We start from the raw sequence: 19221 nt of genomic DNA, 5'->3' as shown, positions 1-19221 counted from the left end.
TTTAAGTAAATGTTTAGGAAATATTCGGGTTTGTTTTTTTTTTTTTTTCCTTTTTTAATTTAAGAAATTCGAAGTAGTTTTTTAGTTCAATTTTCAAGTATACATTTTCTAAGAAATGTTAGGCAAAACGCATTTTCATAAAAAGCCCAAAATGATGCTAAAAAGATGAAAAGCTGGCTGAAGCTATTTAAGCCCAGCACAAAAGCTAGCAATAGTTTTTTTCTTTCCACCAGCTACAATTTTAAAATGTTTTTAAAACGTGTTATTAATGATAAAATCTTGCACATATTTTCGCTTTAATATATTTTGTTTCTAAAATGACACTTAGTGGGATTAAGTAACGGTAACTTCGAAATGCTTTGACTGAACACAGCCCATCATTTGAGTTATTAACTTGACTTTTAAAGACTTTTTGTTCATGTGTCAATACCATTTTCATTTTTCTTGTTTGGATTTAATGCATTTTTCGCATTTTCATTTTTTGTCATTGATTTTGATGAATTTTCGCAGACTTACTATGGCAAAGTAAACAATTGGAAATGATGAGAGGAGCCCAGATGGCAATTATGCAGATGCAGCCTCCCAAACTATTTGCACTTCATGCAACGACCGCTTCAGCTTGTTTATTTTTGAACAGCGTCTAACCTTTGTTTCTACACTACGAGAAAATAATGATGTTTATAAGGTGAGAATAATTTATATATAATATAAAATTAATATGAGCAACGTCTTTAATCACTGTCATTTTTAGCCTATATTAAAATAATATAAAAATCATTTTATAATTCCAAAAAAATATAAGTATTTATATAACTTATTTCTTTACGTGCATCAGCTTGTGTGGCAGGCAACGCCTATTACATAAATATTTTGTTAGCATGTCTGCATGTGTATTGGTTTTTATGCCTGGGCAATTAAACAAAACGTACGTACATAAAGTACCGACGTGCGTCTTAGTTAGTTAGACAGTTGGTCGTTAAAGGGGGCGTGTGGAGTTAGTCTATATGTCAACCTGACCTAAGTTATGCAAAATATATACATAAGTCATGGAATCCATATTATGGATGGGCAAACGATCGTCAGGGTTCACTGGGCAGCTTATATATTGAGGTTTTTTTCATGTTAAGGCGTTTGGTATTGACTGTTTCTTATGGTAATTATGGGGTGCACTGAACCTGAGAAATTGTTAAAAAGATAACTGAGGTCCAAAAGTAAAAAGTGTAATTTGTTAATGTTTAACTAATTTGCAAATGTTTCATCTTTTGTAATATATTATTTTCGGATACAGTCGGTTTTATTTTTATCCGATTGTCTTTTTGTGAAGGGTTTATGATGGCCAGCTTCCAGCAATTTGAAGATCACTTGAACATAATCCCCACTGTAGGCGTCAATAAAGTGAACAAAATCCGGCCATGTACCATCTCGATTATTTTCCATCTCTTGTTTAAGAAAAATAAAATAAATAACAAACTGCGGCAAAAATGCCCTGAAGCAACCTTTCACAATGCCGCAAAAATGTGCCAAAAAACAAAATAAACTAAAGAAATTACAAAAGCCCAGACCCCAGAAGGTAAGACCCGAGTCCAGGCAAAGTGCGCCAATTTGAGTCCGAGATGACGTTAATGGAGCAGATGCCAACAGCCGGTCTCAGTTTCGGTTTCAGACTCAGTTTCAGTTTCAAGCGCGGCTCAGTGGAAAGAGAGTACGCAGCTACCGAGTAAAGTTACGTGATTTACTGTACAGAGAGAAAAAATCTTGAAGATATATAAAAAAATAACAAAAGTTAATTATAAAGAATATACATTTTATACAAGTATTCTATAATAAATAAGGAAGTTAGGATAAAACTAACTAACCAAGACTAATTTATGTCAAATATTTTTGAAAACTCATTATTGTCGATAATGTTATTAGTTTAAATCGATAATGTTCATTATTAGAAAACTTCCCAAAAATTTGTATTATTTAAATATTTTTTTAAACATATTTTTCCCCAGTGCAAGTCCCAGCTTTCTGCAGAGAGCCCGACTGCGACGGATTTTTAGCGCGTGTTGCACGACCAAAAACACTCTCGGTTTCAGCTCAGTTGCCTTGCAGACGCGCATCGGACAAGTTGTCAATTGTTGTCAAGACGGTGGGCACTCGCTGAGGAATTCGAATCGAATCGAATTGAATCAAAAATACGTTAGTTTAATTATGCCATTCGTATGTGCGATGTCGGTTGGTTTTTTGCCCAGAAACCAAAATTACGAGTACACTACCGAAAATAGCAACAGACATTTTTGAGTCGACAAACTTTCATTTTTTATATGCGTTCCGAAATTTCTGCGCGATGTTTGCCCAGTTTATTAACATCAATTTGGGATGTTAGCGTGTAAAATGAATTTTACAGCAGTCAAAGAAATAAAAGCCGAAAGAAGCCAGAAATCAATCAAAGCCAAAATGAGACAAGGCCAAACTGTAAAAGAAAAACAAATACAAATATACAAGAAAATAAAAAAAAAACCCAACCAAACGAAGACAAGGCGATCTACGTAGTTACCTTAAAAAATGAAATAAAAACAGCAACAATACGAAGCTGAAGCTCATTGAACAAAAGTGAGAGTGATTTCCAAACCGCTGTGTTGAGTGCTTGTTGTTGTTGCCGCTGCTGCTGCTGTGGATATTTACGCTTTTATTTAAGCCAGACCCAAAAATGTGTGTATATGTATGTGTTTGCATATCGCGTCGGAATCGAAATCGCGTAAACAAAAGCGCCCAACGAAAACTTGGCAACAAAATATTTCAAATATTTATCCAAATGACGCACCTGCTTTCGGGCAACTGACCAACCTCAAGTCGCAATCGGGTTTTCAGAGTGTTTCTGTTTCTTTTTTTCTTTGGCTTTGGCTTGTTGCGCAAACGCCACAATTTGTTGTAAAAAAAAATTCTGCAAAATATTGTAATCATATCTGTGGCATGAAGTAATCGCCTGTGTGTGTATAATTGCAGTTTCTGGGGCTCCACATAAATGCTGACGGCTGGTCATGTCTTGGCCAAAACAATGGGCCAACGCTAGCCTCTGGCTGCCTGTGCTGATCGGGCTGCTCTACAGTAAGTTAATGCCTTCGAAATCGGTCGAAGTGCTTAGATCAGGCGCTTAATAACCGGTCGAACTACTTTAACCGATCCACCGGCGACAGTCTCTCGAGATCTCGAGTGGCTCTAAGCTTGAAACTCCGTGCCAGACTTTGGCCAAGTCAGGCACCCTGAGCTCTCAGACGAGCTCCAACTTGTTGCCGGTCTTTGTGTCAAGGTCGCCGGATCACCGCAGATGTTGTTTTGGCCTGTGAATCGTCTATGGGTCTCATTGTCTGTCTCGCAATGTGATTTGTATTTTGGTTTTATGACACTTTGGATTCAAGTTACTTTATGGTTCTTAAACATATCACTCGCTGATCAAAGTACAGACAGTGAAGTCATTGAGCTTTGTTATTTGAATTTAAAACTACTTTCATAAAACCAAGTTCAGAACATAAAGTGTAGAGATATTACATTATAGGAATTTTATTAATCATTTTATTATGATAAAGTTAAAAGTTCATTTTATTCTGAATGTAGATTAGAAATAATTCTTATGAAGTGATTTTACTAGTAATAATAAAAATACTATCAAAGTGCTTAATATCAGACTTATTTCTTGGAATATGATTAAAGTTTTTCTTGAAGATTTATTTTAGATTTAATAAAAAATATGAAGAGCTCAATATTTTAGTTTGCTCTCTTTTTTAAACGACCTTCAAAGTGAAACGAACCTTAAAGCCGTAGAAACCTTAAGCACACGCATTGTTAGTCATCTGTAAATCTGAAAACCCAAAAACATAAAAATCTTACATAATCCGCCCTGAAGTTAACTGGCCTGAAATTTACATAAGTGCTGGGGCTTGGCCGGCAGAAGAGAGATAAAATCATTGGGCACACCAAGTCTATTAAATATTTTATACTTACAGCACAAAATGCATCAGCTTTCATTGTGCCACGGGAACTACCATCCATATTATCTATAGTTTACTCCAATATACCACCGATTAAAAAGGGTAAGATGTAGTACTTTTAATATGAATCATTTATTAAATGAGATTCCATTAAAACAGGAACTGATTCCCGTTTGGGTTTTGGTTTTCGTCTGGGCGAGCATGCTGACTTTCAAGTGATGGTGGAACTTGGGCCCCAGAAGGAGACCCGACCAATTGGCGAACCCAGCCAGGATGATCAATCTTTCAACAAGCGCCAAGTAAGCCAAAATGATCAGAAGGCTCTGGCTAGGCAGCTTTACCGCCAGCAGGTGCAAGAGGAAGCCCAGAGATTAATGACCTCCACGGAGAGAAATGGGGCCAGCTGGCTGGAAACATGGTCGAATGGCATGAAACCACAAAAGTCGAAATCAAAGGACCAGACAAAAAAGCCAGTGAAAGAAAGTTATGTTGCCAATCAACAGATTCCGCAACCGCAAGATCCCTCGAATGCCATGCAACAGCTTCAGTTGCTCTACAAGATGGCCACCAGTTCCAGCACCACATCCACCACAACAGAACCTCCAGTCTTCACAGGAGGTTCCCTTAACTTGGGTGGACCAAGTGGGTTTAAACTGCCGCCACCTGCTCTAAGTCAGGATGAAAATACATTAAGCAATCCTGGTCCTATCAAGAGCAAAAGTGAGATCACCAAGGAGCTAATGGATGTCAGTCTGGGGACGGACACTTAGGTTGTGCACTTATCTAGTTACTAATTAAACGCTATATACTTGTGTATATGGGTGCTTAGCAAATCTGTGTGTAGTATGGCTTAGCTATTTCTTTGTAAATAAACTTTTAAACTTAATTTAAGTTAGTGGAATATTTCAACAAGCAGCCTAAATGTAGGCAATAAAAAGTTAACTGAAGTGGAGATAATGTCAAGTACATAAATGTAGAATTGTGTTAATGTAAAATAAATGTCGTTAAATAAAATGTGGTAAAAATTAAAGATTTTAATGGTCAAAAATACAACGTATGGGATGTATATTTTATGTTTGGATACAAAAATATTAATTTGTTAAGATTTTTATGACGATAATTTTTCTGGGAGTTTATGGAGCAATTTTTGAATGTGAAAATAGCAGAAAATAGCAGTTTATAATATCCAATTTTTGGACATTTTTTTAAAAGTTTCCTATCCTTTTTTTTTATTTTGAAAATTTCAATAATTTTAATAAAAAGCATTCGAAATCTTTCTTTCTGAGTTACGCTTTATTATGAACTTAGAAATCGTTTAAATTAATTACATAAATAATCAAGTATAGTACAAAGTTACATGTTTTAATCAACTTATCTACACTATCGGCATATCTGTATGTATTTCGCTACTTGCATAAGTATTTTGTTCATCTAAGCTAGAAAATAGGACTACATTAAATATAAAACGAATCATATAGGGCACAGCTGATGATTGTCGGATGTCATTAGGATTGGGTCCTTCCACCAGCCAGCTATGCACTCTGTGGACATACAGAATACTATAAATTTAGGCTACATTTTAACAGATGTAGGCCTACTAAATTAAATATTACTTATAAATATAGTCAATTTCCATTAAGCAGACGGGTGCATCGGTGTACAGTGTTTTTTAGGTGTGGTTTTTGTTTATGGGTATGAGATGTTTGTAAATGTTCTTTTTTAGTGAAAAGAAACTTGGATGTTTCTATAAAAATAATGTCTTTCATTTCATGTTTTTCTCCGTGTTGAGTGTCCGGTTTTCCATCCTGAAGTCCTGACCCAAGTCCTCGCAAATCATAAGTCCCCGTAATCTCATTGGTGCAGTAGCAACTACTATAACTTGTGCGGATGATTGTGTCTGGTGAGATGTTCGATTCTTGACTCTCGATATCTCCAACGCCGGACTTCATTTCCTTTCCCTCATCAGAAACAGTAGAAGCACCGATTGAGGTTAACTTGTAAAGGGAATTCACTTTTCGTTCTTAAGTGGTACACCCTCCTCCTGGTTAACATCATTGATCCTAACGCGCTCTGGAGGATTGTTCCAGGGCTGGAGTTCACCGGAGCCCAGGACAACGAAGACTAAAGCTGCAGAGATATAAGTGCCTGCCAGAATCCAGAAGACAATTTGCCACGAATGGAAGGATTCCTATTGATAAGAAATTAAAATTAAAAACTTGTCTCAATCATTCTCTCTATATTTCAACTTACATCATTGTAGGTAAGAGCTCCCACCATCCACGTGGAAACGTACCCACCAAGGGAAGACAGCGTATTGGCCATTCCGAAGATGGTTCCACCAAAGTTCGGTGCAATATCCAGGCCATTGCCCAAATAACCAGCGGTGACAGCTCCATGGGCAAACAAGGCCAGCGAGAAGATCGTCACGGACCAGGTGGCGTCATAGCCAAGGAACACCTGCGCTATCATCAGCAGACCCGGAATCACCAGTGCTGTAATTAAAAGAATATTTTTTTATATTAAAAGGTTTAATTAAAAACATTTAAATATATAGTTTTCTGAGAAATCTATTTCCGTTGAACTTGAATTTTTTATCTAATCTATTTATAGACTGGATAAAATTTATTGTGGTTTTTAACTTATAATTTTCTGGGAACATATTTCTGGTTTGCTCTAGTTTTCTAGATATTAATTCTAGCTCTAGCCATACGGAAATTTGGCAAATGAAACAGATTTATTTATGATTTATATTTTTCTGATCTTAGGTAATATACTTACCAAAAGTGGTAAAGAGTTTCCTAGTAGCCGTCGTGCTCAAAGTGCCCTTCTTGCGCAGGTAATCGGCCAGATAGGACGAAGCCACAGCCATTACGTATTTACCCAGATAAGGCAGCGATGAGAACAAACCATTCTGTTGGAAGATCAAGGACATTTAGTAAAGATAACAACACAGATATCTTATATTTATCAAACCCACCTGCTTGATATCGAAGTGAAGGATCTTGGCCATGAAAGTGGGAAGCTGATTGACCACTGTGAAGAAACCAAAGACAGCCAGACCATGACAGATGATGATGGCCCAGACGGCGGGTGAGCAGAGCATATCAGCCCAGGGAACGTGGCTGGCGCGCTTCTTGGAGGTGGATGTACCAATGGCTTCCTCAATCTCACGCCTCTCCTCGGATGAAATGCGGGGATGGGTGGCAGGGGTCTCGTAGACAAAGGCAAACCAGGCCAAGGACCAAAGCAGGCCCACGGCTCCTGTCAGATAGAACACGCTGGCCCAGCCAGCTATGGAGATCAGGAAGCCGCAGATGGGCATGGTAATGGCAGCACCAAGCGAAGAAGCTAAAAAAATATTTAATTGATAAAAGTTAGTAATCTAGCTTTGGAATTAAAGGAATGCCTAACTTACCCATCATATTGGACATGAACTTGGAGCGCTCCATGGGTGGAATCCAGACGGCGGCTACCGGGTGAATGGCTGGCCAGGAAGCACCCAGCATGAAGCCGAGCACCACTCGCACTACGATGAGCACCACATAGTTGATGTGCGCCGCCAGCGGCGTAATCAAAGTGAGCAGACTGGCCCACAGCATGGAATGACCAAAGACTCGACGTCCTCCAATTAGCTCGGCAAGACGACCACCTGGCAGTTCAGTGAGGATGTAGCCCCAGAAGAAGCAGCCCAAAACGAAGTTGGTCTGGTAGGAGTCCCACGCAAATCGGTCCTCGTAGTCATCAACTCCGTCCAGGGATAAAGTACTATTGCCAGCTGTACTATTTCCCGCCAATGTTGCATTTCCCGCTGAAGTAGCATTAACCGGGGCAGTGACATTTGGACGTACCATGGCCACAATAGCAATGGTCAGGTTGACTCGCAGGGCATAGTTCAGCATGAAGCCGAGCATGGTCAGCAGGCTTAGCACTTGGCGGCATGACAGGAAGTCTGGAAGAGAAGAGTCAGTGCCCAATTAATAATAGAATCCAATGCAAGGCCGAGCATTGATACTAGCGAAAAAGTCGAAGCTCCCGTCGTCGGGGTCGCCAAAAGGTTAGGCACTTAAAATACGGCTCTGGAATATTTCCAGAACGTAGAAAATCAGGTGACCAGCGACTTGAAAAACCCAACCATTGTATATGGCTGATAACACAAGCTAACTTAATTTAAATTCCAAATGTTTTTTTTAATATCACTTTGAATTCTGCAGAACTATTAAGAAATTCTTGGAAAAACTTCAACTTAACGAAAATTAGTTATTCTACCATTCTGATTTGAAATTAAAACTTAAGCGAAAAAGCAGTTTGATAAGAATGTTTATTAAGGTGATTTTTTACACTCCTACTTTGTTTAAACAAAATGCAATAAATTATTTAAAATTATAAAGATAGTGTTTGCGGACTTGATTGTACAAAATGGAAAAACCCAACCATATACAAAGATCTAATAACGAAAGCTAACTTATTTAAATTATAAAGGCTTTTTATCAGAATTATAAAGAAATTCTTGGAAAAACTTAAACTTCTGATTCAAATTAAAACTTGAGCAAAAAAGGTGTTTGATAAGAATGTTTATTGCTCCAACTTTGCTTAAAAAATCCAACAAATTAGTTAAAATATAAATACAATTTGTTGAGGATTAGATTGGCTTTTATAAATTAATAAAAATCTAATAAACGTTTCGCTTACAGCCGATGTAAACAGAATTGTTATCAACTCACTATATATCCCGCCCACTATAATATCTGATGTAATCTGTTGTTTTCATTACATGATGTAGCCCAGATAAAAGCATTAATTACCCATATTAATGAGCCAATAAAATCGCAATAACAAAAAACTTAACTGGCGTTGTCAGGTGACCTCAATAGCATACAGAATGGGCCATGAATTTGATTTGAGGATCATTGGATTGTGGGTGCAGCTCTTATTCGAGGTAAGGAGCTAAAGAGGAACTGAATCAGCAGGAGATACAAATTCAAAGATCATTAAGTGGTGGCCATAATGAACTCGAACTCCGGCTGTCATCCTTTGGTCGATTATTAAGTGGCAAAGTGCATTGTTCGAGCCGGGTTGAATTTCTCGCAAATCCCAAAAGTATATATATATGATTTTCGAGTGCCATTGAACTCCATTGAACCCCCTTCAATTTTTGGGAAATGTTCGCAAGTGTCGGTGTAAATTTATAAGCCAACCGAATATATACATACATATAGTGATGCATTTTGGCTGGCGGTGATAAACTGGCTTTAAACGACTTTCCCATCAGAAAAAACAAAATTCGCTATCAGCTGGGGGGAAGCGATTATCGGGGCCAGTCTATCGGCTGTCTGGCTGGGACACGCCCACCCCGCTGATTATAATGTCCCAATATCAAGTTAATGTCATGCAAAAAAAAAAAACAACAAAATAACGCCACTCGGTTTGTCTAGACATCGGCGAGCATCATCAAACGCGCGCGGCGAAACAATAAACCGCGAGACACTCAACTTGTATTCAAATTAGCACTCGAATATAGCCGAAACTGAACCATCAAAAGAGCGTTAAACAAAATTTAAAATATCTAGTCATGTTTGCTATAAATTCTCGATCCCATATAACCAGAAAAACGTTCCAGACATACACGAAACGACAAAAAACTAAAACGAAATATCGGCAAGGTTTCACATTTTAGACCAGTTTCTCCTCTCAAAAATGAAATGGTATCGAATTGGTTTGGATTTGGCCATATAGGAAGATCCTGGGATATATAGTAGTATCAGAAGATCTTTGATTAGCTTTGCCCTGGAGGGAACAACAATGGGAAAGTTTGGATCATTAAAAAAGCTGAAGGTTCCAGGAGCATGTCTTGTCAGTCGAGACTCAATACCTCAAATCAATGCTAAAGAAGCGTGTGCCATGGATTACCGACTACTATATATATATATATTAATCGATAAGAAGTGATTTATACGACTTCCACTTCCACAAAGTAAATAAATTCAAATAAATAATTGTCATCCCTCGTCTAGGATTTTAATTTATACAACAGTAAATTAGTTTGCTTATCTTAAACAGCAGCTAAGAATAGCAGCTCAATTTAGACTATTTCTATAAATTTTAATCTTTATTGCCTATGGATAAGGTTTTATACTTTTATTACACTTCAGATTTGCCAAGTCACAGTTCAAAGGAATTTTTACAAAGGTTTTTCCAAAAGAATAAATTATTCATTCCAGTTTTTCAACTTTATCAAATTTAATTTCCCTTACTGTTTATATTTTTAATGATAATTAAATCGAATAAAATTTGTATGGGAGCTCTAATTGATCTAAATGAACTCATCAAGGGTTCTCTAAACGATCTTAGTCATCGGGTGTTGAATTCTAAAAAATCCTTAATCTTTAATGATCAAAACTTGTTTGCCTCCGAGCAGAAGAGTTCTTGATTAATTGTCGCCTTCACGAGGGAAGTTCTGTTTACCGCCAAACTATTTCTGTTCTTTATTTTTCTAAATATTTTTTGGCAATAAATTAAGTGAAGGCCAAGCTTGATGTTTACAAGCCAGAAGAAGATGAGAGGGCAGACAGAAAACCGGCTAAAAAAGCTCAAAAATTGTTTGGGTTTCACACTGCCGGGTCAACTGGATTTTTGACAAACTCTTCTCGGAATTTCGGTTGCCTCGTGCACAAATGTATTTGAATGGCAGCTTTATTTTTTTTTTTTTTTTTTTTGCACTGATCTTTAGCCTTTATTGGCTTTCGTTGATGCTCTACTTGGGCTGAAACACGTTCCCCACTCCGGGCCAACATAAAAACGCCATCAAAGAAATGCAAAATTTAAAAATAGCCGGCAAGTAAATAAAACGAAATGAATATGGCCAAACGTGATACTTAAATTACGATTTTTATTATTCGGCAACAAGTGAATCTGAGTTCGTTTTTGAGGTTCATTGATTTCTCGTGAAAATTTTTTAAAATTTATTCAACAAAATTGCAAAGTTATTAAAGGCCACTTAAAGATGTTTCAGCTTGAATATCTTTTTTTTAGCCTTTTCAATTATATTCTAAAGACGCATATCCGGCACTTTTGGCTTGACGCAAAAGCAATTTTTGAAATGTCTCGTATATTTCTAAGTACATCTTCTCTTATTTCGTCTATTTCATTTTTGTGTATTTTTCGATTTCGTCTACCAAACTTTCTGATCTATTTATATAGCCTCTCTGTGTCGTCGAATGCGGGCACTGGGTACACACCCACCGATGATAATCTCCCATTCTCGATTCTCTCTGCCGGTTCCTGACCTTCAAAATTGCTCAAACATCCGATGGGCGGCTGCAGGGTGGTGCTGGGACATGCTGGTGGTGAAAGTTAACACACACCCCCCCTCAATATCGTCATCGGCCTCGACCAACTGATTTATTTTCTCCTCTAATGGTAGCGAGTGTGTTTTTTTTCATTTAAGACGCATGTGGATCAGTGTAGATTTTCTTGTTGGAATGTCCTCAATGACTGAGTGGGCGTTTTCTGGGTCTGGCCGAAAATTTTCCATTGTCCAACAAGCGCTGACGTTCCTGGGAAAGAAAGTCCCGCATCGACGTCACACTAATGCGCACTATTTTGACAAGGTGCCAAGTCACGGGATCGGTGCGAACGCAACGTGGCGTATGAGCGATGGCGAGGGCGCGCCAAACTCGAGCCCACTTTTTTAGATTCGATTTATAGCCATTACCCAGCACACGCAATATTCCCCAGACGTAATCACAACTGATATGCGCAAAAATATGTAGAACACTCATTACCCAAAACGGGCAATGCTAAAAATAAACATTTTTGGCTAGCCAGATAAGTTGATTGTTTCTGATCGTTCCGCGTGTTTTTTTTTCAGTGTACGTGCTGTATGAATGTTTGTTATCGATTTTCCTACAAGGGGCGTGGCATCTTAGTGCATGATCATTTAGACCTTCATCTGAGTATACGGAAACTAAGGCCACTAAGGCCATCTCTCGAAATCTGTCCATTTAAAAATGTGATCGATTATTTTCTACTGCGCAGTGGCAAAAATTCAAGCCATTTTTTGCTGAGATTTTGTGAAACGTTTTTGGTTTTTAAAAAATGTTTTAAATTTTTGAAAGAAAGATTATAAACTTAAGAGCTTATTGTTTTTGTTTCCCTATAAAATCAGATATGCTTTTAGGTTATCCGTTTTCTCTCTCAAATAATATAAATAAAAAAAAATGTATAGATTTATTTTTAATTTTATGAAATTTAATACGAAAAACTCATATTTAAGAACCCCCAAACTCACTGTAATTATGCAGAAATATATATATTTTTCCCAGTATAGTTTATCTACATCTATATCTGTTTGTTAGATGACATTGCCGCGTCGCCTTCTAGGCTGCAATTATTGGCTTTGTTGTGCTGGCCAACTGCATTTCCGTTCCTAACTGATTTACGGAACTGGCCTCGTTCAAATCGAGTGGCTTGTAATGTCAATAGTCAGCCTAGCTACATACATAGCTAGCAACTTTGCCGACTCTGTTTTGTTCTCGTCTGTTTGCCTGGCCAATTGCCACTTTCCGTGGAACTGGTTCTACTTCAACAATAAGCAATAAGCTAATTAATTGCTGAATTATTGTGGCAATTGTTGTTTGCTAAATGCATATACAGCCGCACTTATCACTTTTGTTGGGCCATTGCATTGTGATTTATATTGGTCTTCCCCACGTCGGCACTTTCTCAAGGGTCTTTCCCACCACCATAACCATCATCATCATTGTCCTAGATTCATGTTCGTTCCTTTTATTCCGCTCGGAAATCTTCCATGGAAATTTACAATTGGGGCCTGCACTTGTGGCGCTTTCCCGTTCAAAGTGCAATCAGTCTTAAGTAGGAGTGTGGACTTGTATAGATTTACAACGCAGGCCAGACTGATAAGTCCATTGAATGGATTGCCTGATGGCTTTACAGCCGTCAAGCAGGAAATCTAGAATGTTTATTGACTTAGATGGACTCCAAAAAGCACTGCATTTTGGGTTATAAAGTTGCCAAAGTCAACGTCATAAGATCCCTTATCTGATTGCCAGTATCCGAACCACTTTAATCCAACATAAAGTACGAATCTACTCATAAATGTATCTTCAAGTTGTCATTTCCTCTGGCCATATCTCAGACATGCACGTGCCGGCTAATGAAGAGCTTCAGGTTGTAAACAAGTTGTCAGTTGTCTCGAGTTCCAGGCATATGTATACATTTATAGCTGGCATTAAAAATATTTATATACGAGTATGTGCGTTATAAAATGGGGGCTCGTCGCTGAGCTTTCCGAGGCCTTAGAAAAGTAATATTTTGGACCCATTAAAATTATCAAAAATTTATTTCACCAATAATCGAAATACTGAACTTTGTCACTAAAAAAACCAATAAAACTGCCACACTTGTCGCCTTGGCAAAGGACAGAACTATATATATATATAGAAATAATATTTTCCAAGTCATATTTATATTTATGATTTAAGAACCATCAATGGAGGCTTGCCTCAGCTTTTTTTTGGTTATCTCGGGTCTGCCGGTTCAAAGCCATCACATGTTTTTTTTCGTTTTCTGTCTGGGTTCGTTGATTTGATTAATGTAGAAACTCTTAATTGCCGGAATTCTAGATATTTCTGGTTTCAAATTAAATATTAAAAACACTATTCAAAAAGTGTGCCATGTGCAGCGGAAGTACGTCGCAAAGCCTAAAATTATAAACAAATTCGATTGCCTAGCCAGCCTTACATTACCAGTAAACAACATACGAAAATTCCAAGAAATTAAAAACAATTTCGTTTTTTCTTAACGAAAACTGGACTTGACTTAATTAATGCATATTAAGCACATGAGTAGAACAATTGAACCTGTTGGGGAGTTCCAATTATGAGACAGTCATTAATAATAAGCTAGAGGGTCTAGTAAACACATCGAAATGAAGTGGCAAAAGTTTAATAACAATTTATCGTAAGCGGAATGAGCGAAGCACATGCTCATTATTCATTACTTGTGGCTGGGGCTTAGCTGTTTGATTAATTCCAGACGACGACCCGATGTCTGTTGCCAAGGGTGAATACCCGTCGGATTCAAATGTGGTTTCAAATTCTAAGCACTTCCTCCGGGGAATTTTAAATTCAATTTCTGATAAGCCAAACAAATTGTATTTAGTGTAGTGTTCTTTGTTTTTCTCTGGTTTTTAAGCTGAATAAATACACATTGATTTGTTGATTTTAAAAGCTTCTTTTTATAAGCTCGCCTGATCTCATTAAAAGAAATAGATAGCCTGGCTATTGACAAATAATTTCCACTCTATTATAACAATTTTAAAGTTCATTATCATTATCCACTTTGAAGTTAAATACATTGTCTAGTTATACATTACGCTTATTAATTTCATAACAAATTATAATCCATTTTCGTGAATCTTTGACCGTATATCACGGGGCCTTTAAAACAAGTTTGTCATTTTTAAATTTCCTTTTTTATGGAAGCCTCTAAATGACTTAAGCACCTTGGATTTGTTTTTAAACGCAGTGCAATGTCGATAAACAATAAAAACCTATAAAAATCGGTCATGAATCACCCGTTCGCATATTATATTCGATGACTATGGCTAAGAGAGACCTGAGAGAGGCGTGGGTGTGAATTACACGAGTTAGTAATGACTGGTACTAAACTAAATCCTCTAATCGATATGCAATATGGATTTTAATGTACATTGAACTTGTAATCACTTAAAAGGGAAAATGTAAATTAATTTAATACAAACCAAATGAGTTAGTACTCCCCCTAATTAGAGGGCATAAACTAGGGTAGTGCTAACTACGTCGTGAGACGTTTTCCCATCACCTTCCTCCACTGCCCCTATTTGATATTTTCTTGCTAATTGAAGGTTTTGAATTTTTGGTTAGAGCCCAGAGGTTTATCTATCATTCATGTTTGCTCACGGGGTCGGCGGAACGTGCACTCGAGCATGCGATCACAGGCCTTCCTCCCCCTCTAACAGCACCGCCCAAAATCCATACCCCCTCGTTTCCTGTCTGATTGTCGATTGTCTGGCTCTAAAGTGCTAAATACCTCCAAATGTTCGAATTAAATAGCAAACAGTCCGGTGACCATCAACGAAAGGCTATTAAAAATTCGCAACAACAACAAAAGTCTTTCAATTAATTGCGAAATGTACTGGGAATTTAGACCATGAACTAAACTTTCCATACATCAACGGTATTCGAATTGTTTGACAATTCCGATGGGAGGAGGAGCAACTAACTAACGTGTTTAGTTAGCGTGACTGTGCTAATTTGTTTGCATAGTTTAATGCGTGGTATTCCTTGGAAATGTCATAACAATGGCGTCATAAGGTCGCCCAACTACGCAGTCCCAGGTGTCAGCCACAAGGCGTGGGTGTTGGCTATATCTGTAACCATATCGATGTCACCAAACTCGAGGCGTGTCATGGCAAGGATGAATGCGATAGAGTCCTCGAACCAGGCCAGGTGCCAAATGATCGAGGAGTTTCGAGGGGTGTTGCAATTAAATATTTATTATATTCTGATTGACACAAGTGGGTCAGGTTATCAGGGAACACAAACGCTTCAAAATAAGTTCTGTTCTGTCTGATTACTGTTTGTCCTTATCGCTATTTTCAGGATATTATATCAGCAATATGGAACAAGTAATAATATAGATTGGGTAATTTGATCAGTAAATCTTTTAAATATTCTAAAACATTAATAATCTCAAAATTGAATATATAAAAACATCTATTTAGGATCAGCTGACCAGAGGAACCGGAAAACCAATCATCTTTCAATTCAATCTCAGATCGCAATTGATTTGTAACCTCAATACAACTTGTCTCGTTGACACCAATCAAACTGGACCGAGGAGGAGTCAAATCGATTTGTTTATTTTAACCGAGTTTCAATTCGATTGGCCATCAGGCAGGCTATGCCTATGCATATTGTTGATTCTCAAACCGAATAACCGTGGCGCGCCCCATTTTTTATTGCCGTCATGCGGTTTCTGGCCCTGTTATCGTTGCGCGTCTAGAAGCGCAGAAAAAAAGGGGCTCGGCTGGTGGGTTCGGTGCGGTTTTACTTGGGGACTTTTTTCTGGCATTTTCGACTGGCTTAACAGCAGATAGAAATACATATTAAAGTATGGTGGTTATGGAGAAAATCTATATCTAAATCAATTTCACAATAATATTTAATTATGAAAATCAAAAAAAAAAATTAAGAGCAACATCCAAGTTACGAGGAAAGTGGACAACATTTCTTTTAAATATTTCAGGAAATTACAAATACATGTTTAGTATCCTTTGGGTGTGACCTCAAAAACCAACTGGCGACCTTATAACGATATGATATTTTCATATCTTTTTATCTACTTACTTCGCACTCTGTGCAGACCTCCTTTCTCGGTGTTGGACATGACGACTCCTCTCTGTCCCGCTCTGCAAATGGAAATATACCAGAAGTTAGCGCAGGTCTTTAAATTGGAAATGAAATATCGATATGATATGATATGATAAACATCTAGGGGATACGATATAAATAGTCTGCAAAGTTAATGAAACTTTTGTTCCGGAATAACCCATAGATGGGTTTTCTTTTCTTTATTTCTTTTTTTCTTTGACTATCTAATCTTATCTTAGTTGGTGTCTCGTGTTCGTACCTGAACGTGCCCACGAAAGGCGTTTTCACCAGTGGAGGGAATATGTTACTATATCTCTATACTGATATTTGGGGGCAGTGGCGTTTCTGTCCCATGACTCAAGGCAATTATATCACACAGAACGGGCTACCGGTACCGCTTTTTTGCTCATTCATAACTATACCGGATTGCCACCCCACAACCCGGCATTCTGCCCCGTACCGCTTATCGGCGCCCCGTTATCGCCTCGTCTGCGTCTTCAAATGCCGCCGCCCAGAAATCAGAAATTCTAAATATAATGAGACGCAGCAACTCACACGGACACTTGAGTGGCGTCCAAAAAGAGCCGCAAATTTGGCTACTTTCACGTCAAATGGAATTAAATAAAAAAAAAAAACCCTAAAGTTAATCAAATTTACACAAGTTGACATTAGTGATTCATTAACTAAATAGGATTTATGATAAAAAAAAGTATAGGATCCAGAAAGTTTACGTAGGTTAAGATCAAACAAATGCAGTTCCTAAAAGCTAACATTAATCTAATACTTAATCATTGTAACACAAAGTAATATAAATCAAAGAAACTATAACTGATATTGCTATATTCTTATCATTACTTTTTTAAATTAAAACATACGACTTTTTCTAGTAAGATCTTTTATTTTAAATAATTTTTCCAGATTTTTCCTGATTTGTATATAAGTAGACATTTGGCACCCGAACATTTTTCACCGATATGTATGTATGCATTTGACTGTCGCTATCATTCTTTTGTTCAGTTCTGCTGGCGCCGCGATAATTTATTGAAACAACGGTGGTGGAAATGAAAATGGAAATTCGTCAGCTATATGCGATTTGTTGCATGCTAATTATCGCCAGACACGTGCTTGTGAGGCAGACAGTGACTTAAGCCACCGCCTAGCAACATGTTAGACTTAGACCAATCAATTAACTGCCACTTTATATTGCCTTTTTGGTCAATTTGTACTGCAAATATTTGCTGGCGTCTTAGCAACAACAATAAAAACAAAAACAACAAAAAAAAACCTATAACCACATGTTTAAGGATATATATATAGTCGAAGAAATTATTGTCCTTGCCATAGACATTATTGGCCTGTGTGTGCATGTTGCCATGTTATTAGCCCAAATGAAAAGCGGCATCTGTGAGCTGTGTGTGGGCAATGACTATATACGACTTCTATATGGTCACATGCCAGTACGTCATCTTCCGACAACCCGTATATATGGCAAACAAAATACGAAACGTGCGACTTTTCTCGCGGGAAGTTAGCCTCAGCGGCGGAATTTGCTTACAAATAAAAGCAATTACGCATTCTATAATATTAGTCATGCATACTTATAACAGCAAATGTGTTTATTTATTGGTAAATTAAACTTGTGTTTACAATCTACAATGTGCTACCTATTGGTTTCACTTTCCATTGCAAACTATTTTACAAAGTGTTTATTTTTAAACGTCAAAAAAACGTTTAATGTTGTAATCAAAATCAGTTAATTATCAGCTCAATTCATTTGTAAAACACGTTTTTTGTTTTCATATTTAAACACGAATTAATCAAGTATTAAATCTGTATTAAATTGTTAGAAATAGAGCTATACTTAAACCTCGATTAATTGGTTTATTAATTTTTACGCCTTGAAATAAAAATGAGTAATTTTTCACATAGAAAACTTAGTAATTATGACACCATTAACTTTTTAATGATAAATTTTTATTAATTCGCTGGTTAGGTCGTTTATTTAATTTATTTATAAATTGCAGTATTGTGAATAAAAAACTTGTAATAAATATACCTCATCTTAGATATAATTAAGCGCCATTTGGCTATAAATAATTGTAATTGTATCGCACTATTTTGCATTAGGAAACAACAAACCCACCTTGCACTCGACGATAACTGCAGCGACAACTAACAAATGTTAGTTGTTTATGGCAAATTATATAATTTGTTCAGCACAAACCGATAGCAATCTGTATTTGTATGATTGAGTTTACGGCGATTTGCATAAAACAACACACCCTGCGAACGGAAACCGCGTCAAGACCGCAAAGAAACCGCACGTGTGTTTGTTTATTTTTGTCTTTTTCCTTATATATATATTTCTGTATTTTTCTTATGTTTTTGCTTTGTAATTATTTCGAAAACAATTTTCAGTTATATGAAGATCGGAAGAGGAAGGGTCTATATCGCACACACACTCCGGAAAAGAAACAGTTTTTAAAGTATTGGAACGGACAGCTGTTGATTATTTTTGAAACGAAAGCGAGAAAAAACGAAGAGATTTCTAGCGCAAGCGCAGGCAATTCTAGAATTCAGATTCGAGCGGTTTCGAAATCGAAATCGAATCAGTGTTGCTGCCGTGGCCTGATGTTGCTGCTGACGCCGCTAGATGTTGCTGCTGTCGTTCTGGTGTTTCTGCTGTGTGTTCACTTCACTCGGAGCGTTGAAACTGAACTGAAAATGCGGCCGTTCGTCGGCGGCTTTTTCTTTCCTCCGGCCAAAGCGGTTCGCTGGCAGCGAAGCCAGCGTCTCAGTCGTTGCTGATGTTGTTG

At 37.4% G+C, this 19221-nt stretch overlaps 2 protein-coding genes across 3 annotated transcripts; one reads left to right on the top strand and one right to left on the bottom strand.

The window, feature by feature from the left end:
* The first annotated feature begins 2086 nt into the window (after positions 1-2086).
* On the top strand, positions 2087-5008 carry LOC108102597. 2 transcript variants are annotated; one of them, XM_017207700.2, is made up of 4 exons: positions 2087-2184; positions 2992-3093; positions 3990-4076; positions 4134-5008. In XM_017207700.2, exons 2-4 carry the CDS (start codon positions 3027-3029, stop codon positions 4742-4744), a joined length of 765 nt encoding a protein of 254 aa, XP_017063189.1. In that variant the 5' UTR covers positions 2087-2184; positions 2992-3026; the 3' UTR covers positions 4745-5008. The 2 variants fall into 2 exon arrangements, with proteins under 2 accessions (XP_017063189.1, XP_017063190.1); XM_017207701.1 differs by having other exon boundaries at positions 2094-2134.
* Positions 5009-5249: 241 nt separating this feature from the next.
* Positions 5250-19129, bottom strand: LOC108102596 (sialin). Its single transcript, XM_017207699.2, has 7 exons — positions 18549-19129; positions 16382-16443; positions 7390-7923; positions 6952-7322; positions 6753-6885; positions 6225-6466; positions 5250-6162 (listed from the first exon to the last, which is right to left on the bottom strand). The coding sequence occupies exons 2-7, from the start codon at positions 16419-16421 to the stop codon at positions 5983-5985; spliced, it is 1500 nt and encodes a 499-aa protein (XP_017063188.2). The 5' UTR covers positions 16422-16443; positions 18549-19129; the 3' UTR covers positions 5250-5982.
* Between the last annotated feature and the right edge of the window lie 92 nt (positions 19130-19221).

The sequence above is a fragment of the Drosophila eugracilis genome, unplaced genomic scaffold (assembly GCF_018153835.1).
Source record: "Drosophila eugracilis isolate 14026-0451.02 unplaced genomic scaffold, ASM1815383v1 contig_1197, whole genome shotgun sequence".
Taxonomy (NCBI): Eukaryota; Metazoa; Arthropoda; class Insecta; order Diptera; family Drosophilidae; genus Drosophila; species Drosophila eugracilis.
The sequence above is the reverse complement of the archived record's forward strand: the minus strand, read 5'-3'. Positions and strand labels throughout refer to the sequence as shown.